General features: G+C 34.8%; 1 protein-coding gene across 13 annotated transcripts in view; it reads left to right on the forward strand.

The window, feature by feature from the left end:
- LOC135221803 (uncharacterized) overlaps window positions 1-22,208 on the forward strand; it is a 163,415-nt gene that overhangs the window by 80,035 nt on the left and 61,172 nt on the right. For 11 of the 13 annotated variants that reach the window (XM_064259663.1, XM_064259669.1, XM_064259660.1 and 8 more), the window contains 4 exons: window positions 10,186-10,514; window positions 12,193-12,312; window positions 13,839-14,038; window positions 19,261-22,089. In XM_064259663.1, coding sequence (XP_064115733.1) covers window positions 10,186-10,514; window positions 12,193-12,312; window positions 13,839-14,038; window positions 19,261-22,089 — 3,478 coding nt within the window. Of the gene's footprint in view, window positions 1-6,749; window positions 6,775-10,185; window positions 10,515-12,192; window positions 12,313-13,838; window positions 14,039-19,260; window positions 22,090-22,208 lie in introns of those variants that run through there. The other 2 variants (XM_064259668.1, XM_064259674.1) reach the window with 2 other exon arrangements.

Below are 22,208 nucleotides of genomic sequence, written 5' to 3' on the forward strand. Positions count from 1 at the left end.
ATGCACCCAAAGCATTAACCTCTACCCGCTCAACCCTGTGTATTCTCGGGTTTAAGATAACTGTCATACTTCAGTAAGCCCAAGTATACTTGAAATTCTGTTATATCTTTCCTAGCAACTCCGAATAAACTCGGTTGTTGTTTTTTGTATTTGTCTCCCACCATCAGAAAGCCATTTTCTATGGATATAAGTGCCTTCTTATAGAAAATTGTAGCTATCTTGGCGTCGCTTGGCCATTTGAGATGCATCCTTTCATCAGTCAGGACTTTAGTGTTTTTTGTGGATTTTTATTTTATTATTGATATAACTATCATGAGAAGTAAGAGTGATACAGAGTATTATAATGGAATGGACGATTCAGGGAGCGAAAGTGATGGTGATACGATGTCAGAATACTCTGATACTTCAGATGAAGATGATGATGATAATATTCCTGATAACCAAGGCTGGCAAAGAATAATGATTTCAGATGATAAACCACCCTCTCCCACACAGCCTGCATTTATCATGTGTGATTATTTGATTATACTGAAGAATTATGAAAATAAAAATATAGATGAAAATGCAATAAATATATTCTTTAATTTTTATTTTCCTTGTTTTTTTTAATTTCCGAGAAAACTCTGCCTTGAGAAGTTATGTAATATAATAGTTGAAGACTATCCTGACGAAATCCGGTTTTATGACGCTTGTCCAGCACCATAACAGGCTGAGTTTTTGTTGTGGGAGTTATTGGCGCCATATCCATGATAATATTTATGGCACCATAACATACCATACCTAACAGAGGTACCATTAACCAGTTATCAGTCCCATTAACCAAAACAGCTTGGCACCCTAAGTGCCATAAATCGCAGTTACTGTTAGTAGTGGTTTTTGCTTATCAGCACCATGCTGATAAGCGGGGACTGCCTGTATTTCCATCTCCATCCTTAATGGCATCCACTTGACCCACATCCTGTGTCTACCTTTTCCTGAAGTTTGAAGTCTATAGATACAGGCAGTCCCCGGTTATTGGCAATCCGGTTTTATGGCACTTGTCTAGCACCGTTACGGTTTTCGGCGGCACGCCGTAATGGTGCTTCAGCCATATGGCGCCGATAACCGGTTATTGGTGCCATAAATCGCAGAGTTTCGGTCAATGGCGGTTTTGCTTATCAGGGCACCCCCGCCAATAACCGAAGACTGCCTGTATCCTTTTCTTCTCTTCTTCCCAGTCTTTCATTCAACTGCTCTGCCACTCATCCAATAGCCATACATACCCCCCCCCCCCCCCCCCCCCTTGCCTCTCTATCCTTGATGACACCCAATTTACTCTCATCCTGTGCCTTTTCCTCAAATCTGAAATCTCATAGATATCATTCCTCCTATTGTTCCAAGTCTTTCATTCAACTGCTCTGCTACTCGTCCAATAGCCATACCTACCCTCCATCTCGCATCACAAAGTCATCTTAAATTTTTAATGATAAAATGTTGTAAGACTTATAACATTTTATCATTAAAAATATATGGCTTACAACTAAGTGTGAAAACTTACTAAATTCCCCCTATATTCAGGCACAGTCATTTTATATAAATAGGGCTCGCAAATAAGTGTGAAAACTTACCAAATTCCCCCTATGTTCAGGCATAGTCATTTTATATAAGTAACTTACTAAGTAACTACATAGCTATAATTTTCCTTTTGCAGCAGCTTAAATCTGAAAATTTGTGGTAGCAATTCTTTTGTTTTTCGTTTTGGTAACTGCCCTGCCCACTTTCAGGGACGAATAGGTACAACGTAGCTAAAGAGCTTCATTAACCCTCTTACGCCGAAGCGGTAAAAAAAAAATTGTCTCCCATGAAGCGGAAAAAATATTTTTTTCAAAAAATCACAGCACGCTTAGTTTTCAAGATTAAGAGTTCATTTTTGGCTCCTTTTTTGTCATTGGCTGAAGTTTAGTATGCAACCATCAGAAATGAAAAAAATTATCATTATCATATATAAATAATGCGATATATGATAGCGCAAAAACGAAATTTCATATATAATTGTATTCAAATCGCGCTGTGCGCAAAACGGTTAAAGGTAACAAGTTACTTTTTTTTCGTTGTAATGTACACTAAATTGTAATCATTTTGGTATATAACACATTGTAAACCTATAAAAGCAACACAGAGAAAATATTATCACAAAATAATGCATGAATTCGTAACGCGCGGACGTAAACAAATATTTTTTTCAAAAATTCACCATAAATCTAAATATTGTCCTAGAGACTTCCAATTTCTTTCACAATGAAGACAAATGATTGAATATTACTATACTGTAAGAGTATTATCTTACAATTGCAGTTTTCAACCATATCTGACGAGTTAAAGTTGACTAAATGTCGAATTTTTTATATATATTTTTTTATATGCAATTATTTCAAAAATAAGAAAAGCTACAACCTTCAAATATTTTTCGTTTTATTCTACATAAAATTGCGCACATTTTCATATATAAAACACTATGAAATGCCTAATATGAAACGGAGCAAATATTCCGAGAATGGGACGTACGCATTTCGGAGATTTGTGGCGGAGAATCCGCGCGCGGAGGGAAGGAAAGATTTTTTTAAAAGTTCACCATAAATCTAAATATTTTGCTAGAGATTTCGAATTTGTTTCAAGATGAAGATAAATGACTGAATATTACTAGACTGTAAGAGTTTTAGCTTACAATTGCGTTTTTCGACCATTTCGGTAGAGTGAAAGTTGACCGAACGTGGTTTTTTTTCTATTTATCACTATTTATATGCAAATATTTCAAAAATGAGAAAAGCTACAACCTTCAATTATTATTTGTTGTATTCTACATGAAATTGCGCACATTTTCATATATAAAACTTTATGTAACGGCTAATTTAAAATGGTGCAAACATTACCACAATCGCACGTATAATTTTTTCGGAAGAGTTACCGCGCGGACGTAAAGAAATTGTTATTTATTTTCATAAATTCACCATAAGTCAAAATATTGTGCTAGAGACTTCCAATTTGTTGCAAAATGAAGGTAACTGCTTGATTATTACTAGAATATAAGCGTTTTAGCTTACAATTGCGTTTTTCAACCATTTCGGTAGAGTCAAAGTTGACCGAAGGTTGAAATTTTGGCAATTATCGTTATTTATATGAAAATATCTCAAAACTGATAAAAGCTACAACCATGGGTTGTTTTTAGTTATATTGTGCATGAAATTGCGCACATTTCCATATATTAAACTTTATATAACGGCTAATTTTAAAATGGTGCAAACATTACCACAATCGCATGTATGATTTTTTTCGGAAGAGTTACCGCGCGGACGTAAGGAAAAGGTTTTTTCATAAATTCACCATAAATCAAAATATTGTGCTAGAGACTTCCAATTAGTTTCAAAATTAAGGTAAATGATTGAATATTACTAAAATATAAGAGTTTTAGCTTACAATTGCGTTTTTCGACCATTTTGGTAGTCAAATTTGACCGAAGGTTGAAATTTTGGCAATTATCGTTATTTATATGAAAATATCTCAAAACTGATGAAAGCTACAATCATGAGTATTTTATTGTTGTATTCTACATAAAAAATCGCACATTTTCATATCTAATACTTCATGTAACGGCTAATTTACAATGGTACAAAAATTATGTCAAAGTGACGAAATAATTTCCGAGATGTGTCACAGATACTTTTTAGTGCGGCAAGAAAGAAATTCGCGCTTGCGCGCCTATGTAACGATTGTAAACAAAACAACACCTTGATCCGTAAACTCCCAGCATCCCCCAAGGCGCGTGATTCAAAAGTTTTAGGCTGGTAGGCCTATAAGTATTTTTCCGCGAATTAAAAAAAAAACTTTTGTAAGTTGACGTAAAATACGTCCAGTCGGCACACGGGAGACAAAAAATGTCGACGTAAAATACGTCCAGTCGGCGTAAGAGGGTTAATTTCTGCCGTCCAACGACTTCATGCCGATGGTTCGGTCATCTGAGGTTTTGAAATTCTTTCACCGGATGGTTGTTTTTCACGCCGTGTTTGGTGAAGTACTCTTTGAGTTTGGTAGCTTTCTTGCTAGTTATATTGGCTTAGTTGACTTTATAACTGATTGTGACTTAGGATGTCTGAATCCAGTTCATGTAGTATCTGGCTTTGTAGTAGACTGCAATACCAGGATTACCTCCATTAAATATGAATATCACTCGGTTTTTTGTCAATGTAGGGGACAAAATTGTATTGTTAATCTCACATGTGACTAATGTAAAGACTGGGATCAAGGGATGTGGACAACTTATCTAATCTGGACAAATTAGAGAAAAGTAGACAGAAGGGTGGCCGCTAAGGCCGAAGCTAAAGGGTCTGTTAGCCAGAGCTCTCCTTTTATTCTTGCTCCTTCAACACCTCTTGACGAATTGCTCTCCTATTAACAGGCCTCATCCTCTAACTCCTCTACCTAATTCCCAACCTTCTGATCCCAATACCATTGCCAGTTTAGAAGCTAGGGTGGATCATGAAATTAATGTGTACATACTGTTGCCCAAATTGTGACTTCTGTTAAATGTCCTATTGATAAAATCTGTGCAGGTGCAGTGGAGAAGGTGGCTACTCATCCCCCTGATGCTCTGAGACTACCGTCACTGTCAAACTCCCCTGCCCCTGGCTTACAATAGGTTAGGCTTACGACGTTCTGAGGTTACAACATTTTTCAATTATAAGAAATTATTTCCAGTTTTACGACGCATGTTCCAGGGTTAAGGTGCCTACGACACTGATCTGGCAGAAGAAATAGGACTCCTTAAATGCAAAATAATCAATATTTGAAGGGTTTTTTTTTTTTTATGAAAAATGCAATAAGAATGCAGTTTACATAGTTTTTAATTCACCCAAAGCATTAAAAGTAAGGTTTTTTTTATGATTTTCCACGATGTTCAGGCTTACGACGATTTTCGGCTTACAACGCTTCTCAAGAACGGATCCCATGTCATAACCCGGGGACTGCCTGTATAAATATATATGTGTGTATATATATTATATATATATATATATATATATATATATATATATATATATATATATATATATATAGTATATATATATATATATATAGTATATATATATATATATATATATATATATATATATATATATAAGGGATTTTGACGAAGGAAGGAAAAATCTATTTCTGGGGAGAGACCTGTGTCGCCCGGTGAAATGGATCCTGCTATACACTTTCCTGATATAACTATTTATATCAGGAAAGTGGATAGCAGGATCCATTTCACCGGCGAACACAGGACGACCCAGAAATATATATATATATATATAATATATATATATATATATATATATATATATATATATATATATATATATATATATCTTATATATACACATAAATTATTAATACAGGCAGTCCCCGGATTATGACGGGTTTGGCTTACGATGTTTTGAGGTTATGATGATTTTCAATTATATTCATCAGAAATTATTTCCAGGTTTGACATGTTCCAGGGTTACAACGTCGATCTGGCAGAAATAATATGACTCCAAAAATGCAAAATAATTTTATTTTATATGAAAAATTATATAAAAATACTGTTTACATAGTTTGTAATACTATACCCAAAATATCAAAAGTAAGGTTTTCCTAGGATTTTTGATGATTTTCCGGCTTGCTACGTGTCTCAAGAATGGAAACACACTATGCCATCATGTATCAGCTACATGATACAGTAGTGGTGTTGAATAAAATTAATAGCAGCCAAACTGTATTGCAACACTGTTCACTTGTTCTCGCAGTTCAGCTTTCAACGGCAGGATGTCTGCTGATGATGTTCTTTGCCAGGAGAGACTACTGTGGGGTGTAGTTGCCCTGTGTGCTGCAAAAAAGAAACTTTTGAGGAAGAAACGTAGAACCTTGTGGTGTAAGCAATGGCTTTCTCGGCGACCTTTGAAGGGAAGCTTCAATGAAATATTTTTGGAGGTACAAGTTGGAAATCCAACAGACTTTGAAAATTACACAAGAATGCCAATCCTTGCATTTTATAAATTGTTGGAAAAATTGAACCATACATTTGTAAGCAGGACACCAGCTTTCGAGACAGCATATCACCAGGAGCTCGTTCTTGCAGCTGGAGGATCGTATGCAAGCCTCCAATATTCAACCAGGATTTCAAAATAGAGCCTCGGTCTAATCATCCCCAAAACCTGTGAAGTCATCTATAATATCCCTAGGGAGGATTATTTGAGACTAAGGTTCAAATATAGGTACAAAGTACACAAATATTTTTTTATTACAGGAAACACAGCTCATCAAAACACCATAACTTCGGTGTAGAGATCTTCCGTGCTAGCTCCAGAATTCTGTGATGCTTTGATTGCAGACATTCCCTTGTAGAATTGTGTCTTCAGGGTGTGCAGCTTTTTAGTAATGTCTTCATTCCGCAATGTACAGTTTACAAAACTTGATAACTGATTTTATGGTTTCCAAGCTTGCACTCCTGATGTTTCTCATCTTGTAATGCTTGCATTTGATGTTCCAAACAGGTGGATGTTCCTTCAGTAATTCAATAAAATGTATTGTTTGTCCTTGTCCACTCAAGGGGTTTGGCGGGTGGTGGAGAGCGGACGTCCTCCCCCTCAGAATGATGGTGCAACACTGAGCTGAGTAATGAAATGGCTCCAACCCATCAACACGTTGGTGATGCAGCTTCGTGTTGAAAAAGTAGTTTTTCAATGCATCCATCTAACACTGCGAGCATCATGATGCATAGTGTGTACGGGGCTTAAGCTGGGGGCTGCATATATATATATATATATATATATATATATATATATATAGATATATATATATATATATAATATATATATATTATATAAAGGTTTTTTGCCACAAAGGAAAAAAATGAAAAAGCGAGATAGCCAAGTACTTTCGGTCCTGTTCGGACCCTGAGTTTGCCTCAGTAAAGGGTCTGAACAGGACTGAAAATACCTGGCTATCTCGCTTTTTCATTTTTTTCCTTCGTGGCAAAAAAACCTTTATTTATACATAGCATCACGTTTTATATACTTTGTGATCAAGTTATTCATATATATATTTATATATATATATATATATATATATATATATATATATATATATATATACATATATATATACATATATATATATATATATATATATATATATATATATATATATATATATATATATATATATATATATATATATATATATATATATATTATAAATTTTCAAATTTTCTTATGCCTCAGTTGTCCATGAACCAGTTTCTTCTCAGACCAAACAAAATTTTCCTTTTAAGAAATAATGGGAGTTAGATTAATCTGTTCCAGATCTACAAAAATACAAGAAATAATAAAAGTATTAAACTTAATTTAACAAGCCTAGCATACATGAGTTAAACAAAAGATATGAAAAGGCAAATTACACCAAAAATATAAGTTGACTGTAAATGGGAGAGTTGATTGGATATGTGGTAGGTCTTGAGAAAGATGAGAGAAATGGGCACATTAGAATTAGTGTCATTTGTAAGATGAGGCTTGCTGTTGGTAGGAGACTCCCACCTTTCTGGGAATACTGTTCAGTCTGCAAGACCAGCAAAAGTTAGTCATTTTCCATGCTTGAATCTTGGCCTTGTTATTGTTTCCTTTGAAAGGATGACCTTTTGTGAAGAATAACAGGAAAATTTAACCCTTAAACGCCTATTGGACATATTTTACGTCGAGATGAATTGTCTTTTGGGTGCCGACCGGACGTAATTTACGTCGACATAGAAAAGTTTTTTTTAAATTTCGCGGAAAAATACTTGTAGGCCTACCAGCCGAAAACTTTTGAATCACGCGCCTTGGGGATGCTGGGAGTTCACGGAAATTATTTCATCACTTTGACATAATTTTAGCACCATTTTAAATTAGCCGTTACATGGAGTATTATATATGATAATGTGCGCATTTTCATGCAGAATACAACAAAAAAATATTCATGATTGTAGCTTTTATCATTTTGAAATATTTTCTTACAAATAATGATGTGCCAAAATTTCAACCTTCGGTCAACTTTGACTCTACCAAAATGGTCGAAAAACGCAATTGTAAGCTAATACTCTCATATATGAGTAATATTCAATCATTTACCTTCATTTTACAACAAATTGGAAGTCTCTAGCACAATATTTCTATTTTTGGTGAATTTATGAAAAAAACTTTTTCCTTACGTCTGCGCGGTAACTTCCAAATAAATCATACGTGCTATTGTTGTCATGTTTGCACCATTTTGAATTAGCCGTTACATAAAGTTTTATATATGGAAATGTGTACAATTTCATGCTAAATACAACTAAAAACAACGCATGGTTGTAGCTTTTATCAATTTTGAAATATTTTCATATAAATAACGATAAGTGCCAAAATTTCAACCTTCGGTCAACTTTGACTCTACCGAAATGGTCGAAAAACGCAATTGTAAGCTAAAACTCTTATGTTCTAGTAATATTCAATCATTTACCTTCATTTTGCAACAAATTAGAAGTCTCTAGCACAATCAAAATAATATTTTGATTTATGGTAAATTTATGAAAAAAGAAAAAAAAAAATTCCTTACGTCCGCGTGGTAACTCTTCCGAAAAAATTATACGTGCGATTGTGGTAATGTTTGCACTATTTTAAATTAGCCGTTTCATAAAGTTTTATATATGAAAATGTGCGCAATTTTATGTAGAATACAACAAAAAATAATTGAAGGTTGTAGCTTCTCTCAATTTTGAAATATTTGCATATAAATCACAATAAATAGAAAAAATAAACCACGTTCGGTCAAATTTGACTCTACCGAAATGGTTGAAAAATGCAATTGTAAGCTAAAACTCTTACAGTCTAGTAATATTGTCATTTATCTTCATTTTGAAACAAATTGGAAGTCTCTAGCACAATATTTTGATTTGTGGTGAATTTTTAAAAAAATCTTTCCTTCCCTCCGCGCGCGGATTCTCCGCCGCAAATCTCCGAAATGCGTACGTCGCTTTCTCGGAATATTTGCTCCGTTTCATATTAGGCGTTACATAGAGTTTTATATATGAAAATGTGCTCAATTTCATGTAGAATACAAAAAAAATAATTGAAGGTTGTAGCTTTTCTCATTTTTGAAATATTTGCATATAAAAAATATATAAAAAATTCAACACTCGGTCAACTTTAACTCGTCTGAAATGGTCGAAAACTGCAATTGTAAGCTAAAACCCTTACAGTATAGTAATATTCAATCATTTATCTTCATTCTGAAATAAATTGAAAGTCTCTAGAACAATATTTAGATTTATGGTGAATTTTTGAAAAAAAAACATTTTTTTTATATCATCGAGTTACGAATTCATGCATCATTTTGTGATAATATTTTCTCTGTTGCTTTGATAATTTTACAATGTGTTATATACCAAAATGATCGCAATTTAGTGTACAATACAACGAAAAAAAATTAACTCTTTAGCTTTACCCGTTTTGCTCACAGTGCGATTTGAATACCTGATGGTTGCATACTAAACTTCAGGCAATGACAAAAAAGGAGCCAAAAATGAACTCTTAATCTTGAAAACTAAGCGCGCTGTGATTTTTTGAAAAAAATATTTTTTCCGCTTCGGCGCTCATTCCGAGACACCCTAGGTATACGGGAGACGATGTTTATTATACCCCTTAGGCGTTTAAGGGTTAATATAGGTTATGGTAAAGGTATTGCACGTGGAATAAACATCCATTTAACTTTTATCTTCATTCCAACTCGGGATGCCTAGTTAAAAGTTGTGGGCTTTTTTTTTTTTTTTTTTTTTTACATATGTATATGTACATATAATGGGACATAATGAAATGAAGTCACCTGTACTTGGAGTTAACTTTATTGATTGTGCATGTCCACAGTCTTCTTTATTGCCATTTATGTTCCAATACTCTTACAGAAGTAGAATACACTGTTAGGATATCTTCCTTGAATAGTAGTGCTTGAAAAAGTTGTTTAAATGGGTTTGCAATTGTTGAAAGTCTGGTCTTGAAGTTCCACTACTGTTGTTTTCTCAGTTGCTTTTTCAGTTGTATCATGAATAAGTTCTAATAACAAATATTGAAGCAGCTACAAGTAATATTGTGAGCTCATTCAAATGTTTTTCTTTCACAGTTGTTATGAAGCTTGTGCGCTGTGAGTGGGCACCATCATTGGTGGTGGAGTGGTTGTGTGGGGAACTGGAGGAGCGAGGAATCCCTGGCCCTACATATGCACACACGCTACTCTCCCTTCTCCACCACCACTATTGTCCCCATCCTGCTCCTCCAACACCCATTTCTACCACCTGCTCTTCCAATACTTCTGGTCGCTACCATCATCCGCTCTCTCGCCGACACCTTGATGACTTCGACTTACGCGACCTGGACCTGGATGACCTGCTAGGTCACACTCCACACCCAGACGCCGATCTTCCAGAAATTACCTCCTTTACTGCACAGCAGGTAAATATGGAACACATTTTGATATGTATATAAATAAATATATAATGTAGGAAGTTTTACAGGTATGAAAAAGAGAACTGCGCTTGAGGTCAAATACAATTTTCTAATTTAATGTTTATAATCTGTCTGAATAAAGAAATTCTTAATACACTTACTGCAACTTTTTAATTACTCTTGAAATAGTATGTTCCTTCCCCTATCTTCTGTGAAATTTCTCAGTAGTTCAGTTAAAATATAACTTGAGAGATACAGTATGCTATCCTGAGGTAATTACTACATAAAAATGTTAAGCGTCCCCCCCGGATGAGCTCGCTGCTTAACGTACTGATACGCTTCTTTTGTAATTAGCGATCATAGCACTGATGATAGTTTTTCAAAGTTAATATTGATATTAGACTTATAATTTATACTGTAGTTAAGTGTAGGAATTTTATTAAATGTTGGAATAAAAAATAATTAATGCTATTATTTTATTTCAAAAGACTTGATAATGCTGAATGAAAAATATTATACATAAATGCACTATTATTCATGCGTATGCCAGTCTCTAAACCAAGGGGCTACACACAATCCTACTAGTGTCAATCCTTCTATATGTACTCGTGATTGTGGAGACAAATGTTCTACATTCTCATCTAGAAACTGATTTGCAAATTTGTTTGTTTCTTTCGCGAGGTAATCAATGATTTCATCATCAAAGTATTTCTCAAAATATTCTAATGGGTCCTCTTTATCCTCGACTGTAAGTTTCATGCTGAGATCAGCAACAAAAGTAAAGGGATTTCTCTCTCTCCCCCTCTCTGAGTCCAGTCACTCGGCAATGAAAAGTCATATTCACTCCTGCTATCGGAAGAAAAGTTTGTTCCCTCAATATCCTCATCACTGGAGGATTCAGAACTAGAGGTCTCATCATCAAATAGGTCATCAATATCTGACTCCTCATCTAGTATTTGATTGATCTCACCTGAAGGAATACACCTCCTCTTTGGGACATTTATTGTGAAAGACAAAAGTCGACTTGTCTCGATAAACGCCCAAAGCGTACTGAAAGAAAACCAGGCAGCTTTCTAGCATCAAGCGACCACCAGAAAAGAGTTGCCAGGCAGGAAATAAGTTTCCATTTACAGCTTACATGTGCTGAGAGTGTTACCAAATGATGTTCCTACACTTTTTATACGAGTAAACGTATTATTACGGGACTGACGGTTTGACAAGCACAGGTAAAGTCTTAAACGTAATATCCCGTTGAAGGCGCTACCAAGTAGATTGCAGTAAACGTATTGTTACGTGGATGACGCTTAACAGGTTAACATACAATACTCATGTCAGTGTAGCGAATAATTATAGTCATAAGTTTTTCAATTGTCAAAGCTTAAATTTACATTGTAGGTACAGTTGACCCATGATAATTGCTTTCTTGCACCTTGCAGGGCATAAGGACATTCTTGTAATTATGTTGATTGTGCACCTTTGCTAGTACATATTGTATGTTGGTTATACATTTAATTAATGGTGACTGTATACAAAAGGTGGAATTGGTTTTTGGTGTACTCTTTTATTCTCAGGAAATTTTTTCTCAACTACATTTTGGAAGTCATCTGTGTGGGTGTATGTGATGAGTAGGATTTTAGTTGGGATTAATATAGCAAATGTAAATAAAGGTTTTCATGCCTTGTAGCGTGGTGGAAGTCGCCGTGCTCGTAAACGTTATAAGGTTCGCCAAAAACAGCGTGTGCTAACCTCGGAGCAACTGCAGAAGGTGGCAGCCATCCAGTGCCTCATGTCTGCTTCTGATGAGGTAAAAATGTCGGTGAACCAAACCCAACAATTTTCTTATAGCCTATTGATATTATGAGCAGTAGGGTATAAGAAAAAAATATGGGTAAATTCACTTTGTAGATGTAAGGCTTTTGCTTAGGTTCAGGTATTATGTGCTAGTCTTCATATTTCATTGGCTAAAATAAAAGGTTGCCAATTTCATTGAATAGAAAAATTAAGGATCGAAAGTAGGATCGAATATATATATATATATATAATATATATATATATATATATATATATATATATATATATATATATATATATATATATATATATATATAATATATATAAAATCTTCATATTCACTGAGATCAGTCCTATGGAACTGGTTTTTGTATAAGTATTTTAATGGCAGGTAGTGCTCATATGTTCACATGCAGGTTTTCCCTTGTAGTACAAAAGCTTTAATTCCTTATTAAGTAACAAGACCCTTTACGTATAACTGTAGGTTGAACGTTGCTAGGTTGCTATTTTCGTTCAGTTTGTGACATAGGTACTAGTGGCTTTTTTGTTTTTCTGACCTCTTATTCAAGTGTCTGTATTGAAACCTTTTCCTGAGTTTTCCATTCAGTTTTCATTTTTGCTGTTGCAAGTTGGAATGAAATGAAAAGGTTTAAAAAATATTCTTATTAACATATTTTCATTATGTCATCTTTTTGCTGATTTAATTCCCGAATTTTGTGTTATGCACCCTCTGCTTGAATTCATAAATGGACCAGATCTTTACCTTTCATGATTTTCTGAGCCTTCCCATTGGTTGCTATTGTGACACTGTATTGATCCCCCAAATTTGGTTACCTCATAGTGTTTGCCTTGTGTGACACTTGAAGGTTTTTAGCAGCATCCCTTTGGCCTTATCTACATTGTTTTCTGCCATGTACTTTTCACCTAATACCTTTGGCTTTTTTCTAAGCTGTCAGACTTCCAAACTTTCCATTTCCAGTGTTCATATAATAGCAATCCTGTGGGATGAATAGTGTCAACAGGGTGACTCAGTAATCTAATTCAGCTACTCTGTAACAGTGACAAACCTTCATAAAAATTGTCCTTCCCAAGATAATGCCTCGTTGTCAGTTACTTTTGCTTATAACCAAACTGAAGAAATAAACAATATTGTAAAATTGGGCATTTGTTGCGGCAGTAAGGATCAGATGCTTTATTTGTATGGAAGAAAACTTTGAGATGTGGGTAAAACCAAAATAATTTTGATTAATGTTAAAAGTTTGTATACTTCAGATCTCCATAGTAACTCTGGTGTCATTGTTACAGTGCAAAGAAAAAAATTACTTTTCCTTGGCATTCAATTTTTTTTTAGTCTATGTAATGCTACAGTGGTAAAGTTTATCATTTGAGTATTACCCATCATGATTCTCATCTCTTATACCAAAATCTGGGGTATAGGGTAAAGTTAAGTCATTACAGAGTTTGTCTAGTATGGCTTTGTTTAGAATTTGTATTGAATCTTGTATGAAAAGTGTAAGGTAATTAGTGTTTGCTTTGCAGCGTTATGACTTAGAGAGGCTGGTGGAAGAACTTTGTACACGTCTGAAAACAGCTGCCGAGAACAAGCACCATAATGTGGCTAATAGTAATGCTGCATGTGGCAATAAAGAAAAAGTTAACGACCTTGTAGACTCGCAAGAAAGCTGCAACGAATCAGAGGAGTATGCATCTTCATCTACACCAGAGGAACAGGCTGAAAAGTAAGGGACATTCAGTGCTGTATTTATGCTTAGGTGTGATACATATGCAAGTACTTTTGTAAAATAAAAAAAATAAGATAAAAAAAAAAAAAAGGCCAATTGTCAGGGTCTGGAAATGGGACTGTAATTTTGCTAAACTACTTGTGACAGTAGTAATACATACATACCAAAATAATATGGACAGGTCAATGGAGGTGTTCTGCTGATACTGTATTGGTTTTAGTCATGCAATGTGATCATTTAGTATTTAATTGAACCTTTTCTAAGCATGAAAATTACCTTGAAAAAAAAAAGTATAGTTCATTGGTAGGGAGTGACAGGATGAAAGCTAGGCCAATGCCCCATTTATCACCAAGCTCTATATCCAATTTTTGTGAGGCATGATGTTGTGGCTCCATTAGGATGTAGTGAGCAGAAATATTGTGGAACTACAAATTTACTTACTTGTACTGTGAAAATTGAATGAATATCTGTGATGTACTATCGACAGTTGTCAATAAATCCATAATGAGAGGTGCAGAATAATAAGTAACAAATGATACTGTAGAAGTCGATTATCATAACAATCAAATATAACAGGTACACATTGCAATTCTTGTGCGTAATCAGATTTAAACATATCTTACTACCATTAACATTAAGTTTTAGAATACTGTAATTTAAAATTAAATTTACATATTTTTAAAGAGTATTAAAGACAAATCCTTTGTATCAGCCCTGTTAGAGCTCAGTAAATTAGCTCGGTGGTCTGGTTGAACTAAATAGTAATAAACTTCGGGGTGCTCCGACTGCCGAATTCAAGGAATTATTGAATTTTAGTTATTAAGAGTTTTCATCTGTTTTAAGTCTTGAGTAGATATATCCTGAAGCAATAATGCTGAAAAAAATTTGTCTATGGGTTTATTGACAATTTTATTCATCACTTGTATGACACTAAGCCACAGATTGTACAAAGAATAAAAAAGAAAAAGTCTATGAATAATTCAGGATAATATTGTGTCCCAGAGACTTGTGGACTGTTTTTGACAGTTTTATTTGTAAATAAACATAAATGTAGAAATGTTATTGGTGCAAAAAAATGCTTCGATTGGTCCGTGAACAATTTTGTACATCACTTTACTGTGAATGAAAAAGACTTGTAGAACAGTCAGTCTCTGTTGTTCCCCATTAAAATATCCCATTTTCTCTAGTGTTGAAGAAAATAGCTTATATGTAATGATATAAGGATAACTGCCTTCAGGAAACCAGATAATCTTGATTGTTTTTTTGGTTTAGAGTCCAAAATTATTGCTCTACTATTGCTGTTTCCTGAGGAGAAATAGTGTCAGGACAAAAATCAGCCTTCTAACTATGATAGTAGTTTCATAGTTATTACAAAATATGCATAATATTTTTTTTCTTTTGCCATTTTCTCAAAACTTTTTTAAAAATAAATTCTTGTAACACCAAGGAGACTGAACCAAATTCGATTAAATTTTACAGTGTAGTATAACTATGTACAGTGGTACCTCGAAATACGAAATTAATCCGTTCCAAGTTGTTTTGTATCTTGAACCGCATTTTACATGTAAAATGCCTAATCCGTTCCAAGCCCTACAAAAACACCCCAGTAAATTATATTTCCAGGCCTACAACATGTTCTAGGCTTACGACGCCGATCCGATGGAAGAAATATGGCTCCAAAAAGGCAAAATACTGTACATACTTGAGTAATATTCAACTGCATGTCATGTTCAACCCCATTTTTACTGCATATATTAGGACTTTAGCATATGTCCCTTAGCAATAGGCCTAGCCTATGTTAGCAGTTGCTACTGTAGCCTAGTCTATGATTCTGACATCTAAACCTAAGAAGCTAAAAGTTTAGAATATGCCAATAAAATGTATAAATAATCAGTATGTACTAATTTCAAATAATTATTAATTAATCATTAACTATAATACACAAAAAAAAAAAAAAAAAAAAAAAAAAAAACCTTCCAATCGTTTGTTTATGTTCAACTCTTACGAGTACCTAACGATCGCCAAGCAATCACTTTTCCTAGGACACAGTAAGCCATAAATTTTCATTAGTATCACTCTTCAACTAATAAAACTACCAAACATTATAATAACCATTCATTTCTATTCTTTATTCTATCTTTACCTAATGGAGATACAGAGTTACTGACAGCTATAATGAAACAAATGTAACGTAATATTAAAACGGAAGAAGAATTCTAAAAAATATGTATTTGTTGGCTTTGATGATAGCAGTCTGATTTATTTTATATTTTATGATATCTAATTCACAATTTTTTTTATTAAATGTATTGCATGTACTCATTTCAATAGGTTTTTTTTATTAAATGTATTGCATGTACTCATTTCAATAGTTAATGGTTATTTAATAACCATTAACTACAATAAACAATAAAAAAAAAAAAAGCTTCCAAACTTCTGTTTACATCCAGCACTTACGAGTACCAAACGATCGCCAAGCAATCACTTTTCCTAGTACACAGTAAGCCATAAATTTTCATTATCTCTCTTCAGCTACTGAAACTACCAAACTGTATAATAACCATTCATTTCTATTCTTTATTCTATCTTTACCTAATGGTTTTTTTTATTAAATGTATTGCATGAATAAGTTCTTCAATTTACAGCATCCTTTTACCAATAGAATACATAGAGCACAAGGGGTAGATGCTGACCAATAGGAGAGCAGGATCTTATGGGAGAGTAGGAAGATGCTGGTGAGTTTACTCAGTTGGCAGGGCGCGAGTTTTAAAATTGTTCTCGGTGGTCCGGGCGAATCTCGGGACTTTACATCAACAACCTTTCGTAACTTGAACTATTTTCGTATGTAGAGCCAAAAAAATCTTTGTATTTGCTTTCGTATCTCGAGGTTTTCGTAAGTTGAGCCTTTCGTATGTCGAGGTACCACTGTATCTTAATTTTCAGAGTGGAACAGATTTTTCTGTGAAAAATATTTTTGGGCTTATTTTTTAAATGTGATTTTTTTTCTAATGCAAAAAAAAATTTCTTAGAAGTAAAATTTCTAACTTTTTCTCTTTGACAAATTTCATTATTAGTTGGTAAAAATTTGAAGCAATTCCCTTTCATCATAAGGTGACTGTAAGCACTTATTTTATAATGGGTCCTTTTGGAGTTAGCGCTTCCCTTAAACTTACAGCAAATTTTTGTATTTATCCAATTACTTCATTTTAAAGACTTGCATTGCTTTAATTGAAATTGAAATTTTATCTATATAAATCAAACCCTTTTGTCCAACTTTGTGACAGGTGAGCATTTCAGTTGTATGGTATAGTTAAACCACCAAATAATAATAAAAAATATGTAATAATAATACATACGATGTATGAATAAAAAATGTTTAGGTTTTGTATTACAGTAATAATATTATCCTGTATATGAACTGGACACTCATAAACTACCAAATGGGTACCCCTCTTGACATTATTCACATCAGTAGAGAAATTACTGACAATAAAAAAAAATTTTAAGTTCTCTGATTTCAATTGACAGCAAAAGACTGTATTGACAACTCATAAAGCCCTTGGGAAAATTTTTTTAAAGTCCTCAGTATTTTAACCCTCTTACGCCGATTGGACGTATTAAACGTCGAGATAAATTGTCTCCTGAGTGCCGATTGGACGTAATAAACGTCGACGTAAAAAAGTTTTTTTAAAAATTTGCGGAAAAATACTTATAGGCCTACCAGCCGAAAACTTTTGAATCATGCTCCTTGGGGGATGCTCGGAGCTCATGGATCAAGGCGTTGTTTTGTTTACAATCGTTACGCATAATTGAAGGTTATAGCTTTTCCCATTTTTGAAATATTTGCATATAAAAAAAATATATTAAAAAAATTCGACATTCAGTTAACTTTAACTCGTCCGAAATGGTCGAAAACTGTAATTGTAAGCTAAAAATCTTACAGTAACCGTTTTGCTCACAGCGCGATTTGAATACAATTATGTATGAAATTTTGTTTTCGCGCTATCATATATCGCATTATTTATATATGATAATGATATTATTTTCATTTCTGATGGTTGCATACTAAACTTCAGGCAATAACAAAAAAAGGAGCCAAAATTGAACTCCTAATCTTGAAAACTAAGCACGCTGTGATTTTTTTTTTTTTTAATATTTTTTCCGCTACGGCGCTCACTCCGAGACCCCCTCGGTATACAGGAGACGATTTTTATTATACCCCTCTGGCGTAAGAGGGTTAATATTTTACTGTGAAAGGTGTACAGAGATTTAATTTATAGACAAATCAATTGTATTTCATTGTCTTTATTTATTTTTTATTTTAATTAATTTTTATTTGTAAGAGCAAATCTTTCACGCTAGCCCTCAGTTCAAAAATCTTCGCTCAGTCAGTTTAAACTACCTTTGGCAAATAATATTGTTACCATGCTGGATTGAAAAGGCTGAATCAGGCAAACAATAATAATTTCCTATCATCAGCCTGAAGGAAGTGGAGAGAAACTGGACTGTAGTGAGTAATGTGAAAGAGTAAATAAAAAATGTTAGATAGTAAATAAAGAGTTTAAACTCCATGATGGTAGTATGAGACATGCGTTAATGTGCGATGGAAATTCTTTTAAGAGCCCAGCTAAAAAGGTGCTGAAATTTAGGGCTTGTAAGTGGTTTGAAAATCACATTACAGATGAGGAAGAAGTAGAAAAGCAGCATTTAAAGAGTTTGAAAAAGATTCTGATGATTTGGGAATGTGATGTGATGGGAGTGTCAGTTATAGGAAGTGAAAGCGTGTCGACCAGTATAATGGCTCGGAAAATCACAGGGAAAGGTTATAGGTATGATCTAGGACCAAATTGAGTACAAGGACAAACAACAGAGGATGGGAGGAACTGTCAGAAATATAACCAACTAGAGGGAAATCATGGTAATGTGAATTGAAATCATAAGCACTGACAATGTAGATAAATGAAATTGCTTTTTATTTAATAATTTAAATTGGTCTTGCCAATTCTTTCTTCTAATGTGAAGATATTAGAGCAATATTAAATTTGTGTTGAAATAGTGCTAAACTCCAGTTCTTGTATGTGTTTTTCTATGCCTTATTTGGTATCAAAGTAGGATTCAAGTGTGGGATTATAGGCTCTGATGGTAATGGACATTTATACTAAGTACTTGAACATGGTTTATCCTGTAATATTGAAATATATCTTATTTTTTCCCTACAGGTATTATGCAGCCTTTCCACCTCTAAGTGGGTCGTGCAAGGAGAATTGCACCCATGAGGAGGTCTGGAGGTCTGGGGATGCTCTGTGTTCTTGTGTCTGGGAAGTTCGTAAGTCAGCATCTGTTGCAGCCATTGCTTCAAAGATGCCAAGGGCTTTTCGAAAGAAGTGTCGTGAGAAGGAGAAGAGAAAAGATGTGGAAGCTAAACCAGAGGGGAATGAGAGTTCAGAAGGCAGCCGAAGGCATCATGTTCCTTTTACTTGGCATGCAGCGTCAAAACATAAAGAAGCTTTGCTGAGTGAAAGTTATGATACTGATAGTGCCTCAGATGCTGAGAGAGTTGTTGAAAGACGACGTAAGAGATTTACAGGGCCACTGTTAGATGAAGATATAGGCGAAGGTTACATTGGTGATACTAGCTCACGCGAGAGTTCAGAGGATCGTGACAAGGGTGACCAAGAGTTTGACAAGGTAAAAGATGACCGACATGATAAAGGTTCAGGGGTACCTTCGTCTGGGAAAGTCAAGAATAACCAAGAGGAATGGGAATGTATGGGAGATTTTCTTGTGAAGGCCAGTGATACAGAGGGAAATAAATTGCAAGGAAGTAGTGGCAATAGATTGTTTGAAAGGGGCAGTACCTCTGGTGGGACAAGCGGCTCTAGTAGTGATGTGGAGACATTTGCTATTTCTGGTCCTGACCAGGACCTTGAAAGTCTGCGGCAATTAGAGAGAAAGATTTCAGACTCTGTAGCTCAAGTTTGGGGGCAAGCTGGTGAATCTCTTGGTCATGGTCGAGGAGAACATGTTTGGGATCCTCCTGCTATGCAAGAACTTGCATTTTACACAACAATATGGGGATATGAAGTTCCTGACCAGTATGTTGCCAAGGAGTCTGTGCCCAACGATCATAACATTACTGAAGTTATTCAAGATGAAATGTCTTCCACTAGCAATAAGTGGCAGCAGAAACAGATATGGGAACCTTCCAGCAGTGTTATTCAGGATGATTCCCTTTTATGTGGCATTACAAATCAAAAATCCCCAAGTAATTTAAGGGAAGAGAGTGATTCTAATGCCCTCTTTGATCTAAACAGCTGCTTAGAAAAATCAGTTTGGTCAGATTGTAATGCTAATGATATTTCAAGAGGTGAGGGCTCATTTATATCATGCAGGGGAGATAATATCAATCCGGTTATTTCACACAAAAATGATGATTATTGCACATCAACAGGTGAAATTGAGGGAACTTTATGTAATTCTTACATGAAATTAGGTTTAGAAAATCTGTGGGAAAATACATTAGGCTTGGAAAGTATTTTTGCTGATTTAAGTTTAAGTAATGGCAATTTAGAGTTTATGCCAGAAGATCAGAGTTGTGAAGAAGTTCAAAACAATAATAATATCACTAATAACAACAGTAATCAGACAGATTCAGAGCATGAGAAGATGGTGGCTATAGTTGAAGATGTATGTAAGAGCTATGAATCCCAAGAGGAGGAGCATGCTCCAAACACATCCCTCCTCAAGCAGTTACCATCAGGACCTAGTGGGCCACAGGCTGATCTCAGGCACACAGAAAATAGTGGGTTTTCAATGGTCATTCCAAGGGGTAAAAGTGCTGAGCTACGTAATTCCGTGGAACATCTGTCTGAAAAATTACACTTAAATCTAGAAGGTGGTACTAATCATGGAGCAGTAGCTGGGAATGTGGATGAACTGCCCCCAGGCCAAGAGGAGGAAAATTTATTGACGTCACCACGCACACACTTCCGACCCATTCGACAAGAAAGCCTTGGTAGTACTGCTGATGATCATTATGAAGACGGTACCATGTTTGTTATTAATTCTGAACGTCCAGACTTGCCGTTTCAGCGAACAAGTAGTGGGGCTTTGTTTTTGGAAAGTGATCTTCTTGAAGGTTCACCAAAGAAATATATGGTTTATAAAGAACCACCTCCAAAAATTGTTCAAACTGAAGATGACCAAGAAGTGAATCCCAATGAAAGTATTCCTGCTATTGCTCTAGTTCCAAAGTTTAAAGTTGTTAACAACGAAAAGTTTTGTCAGACTGAAGAGGAAAGTGTGACAAATATACAATCATTTTGTAAACCTAAGGAGGATTTAGCTCATGAGAATTTGTGTTTCACTGATCATTTTACTTGTGATGATGATCAGGATCCTGATGTTTTTGAATTCCAGCACCAAGATTTCCCTGATGCAGGAGGCAACTTGGCAAACATATGGAAGAATAATCCTAGGGTGTCAGAGGCTCCTCATCCTCGTAATATATGGCAAGTACAAGTTGATAGTGAACCAGATGCTTGGTCACAAATTAATGATGTTGAGCACAGTTGTGTTGCTGCGTCAGATGGAGCCTGGATAGAAAGAGAGAATGAAGGAGCCACTGGATGGATTAATGATAATTTTCCTGTACCTGTAGAAATAGATTGTCATAAAAAGTCAGGAGCTGTTGTAATACCAACATCATTAGCATCATTATGGCATCATCATAGTCCCCCATCATCCCCATCAAATCCAGCATCTATTAACAATCTTGAAGCTCTTTGGGCTGGCTTTAAACCCCCGTACAATGAGGATACTGGACCTGACAATGGTCGTAGCAAAATGTATGTTATCACAAATCCAACTACATACATCCCAGGTAAACTTCAAGAAAGTTGTCAATTGATATCCTCTTTATCTGAAATAGGCCCTTGGAAGCAGCTTTCGTCTGTAAATGATGTTGGCAGAAGTGACAAGCTATGTAGAGAAAAGTCCATTTTTAATAGCCAACATATCCAACTGAGAGAGACTCAAGAGGACAGTAGGTAAGAGGAAGTTTTGCATTAAATTTTAAAACCCACTCTCACATTTTGTATATATTATGCCACCTTGGGGCTGTGCTTAAGTCTAACCTGATTTTGGGCAATCAGTTTTGTTAGAAAAA

Source organism: Macrobrachium nipponense, chromosome 3 (genome assembly GCF_015104395.2).
Source record: "Macrobrachium nipponense isolate FS-2020 chromosome 3, ASM1510439v2, whole genome shotgun sequence".
Taxonomy (NCBI): domain Eukaryota; kingdom Metazoa; phylum Arthropoda; class Malacostraca; order Decapoda; family Palaemonidae; genus Macrobrachium; species Macrobrachium nipponense.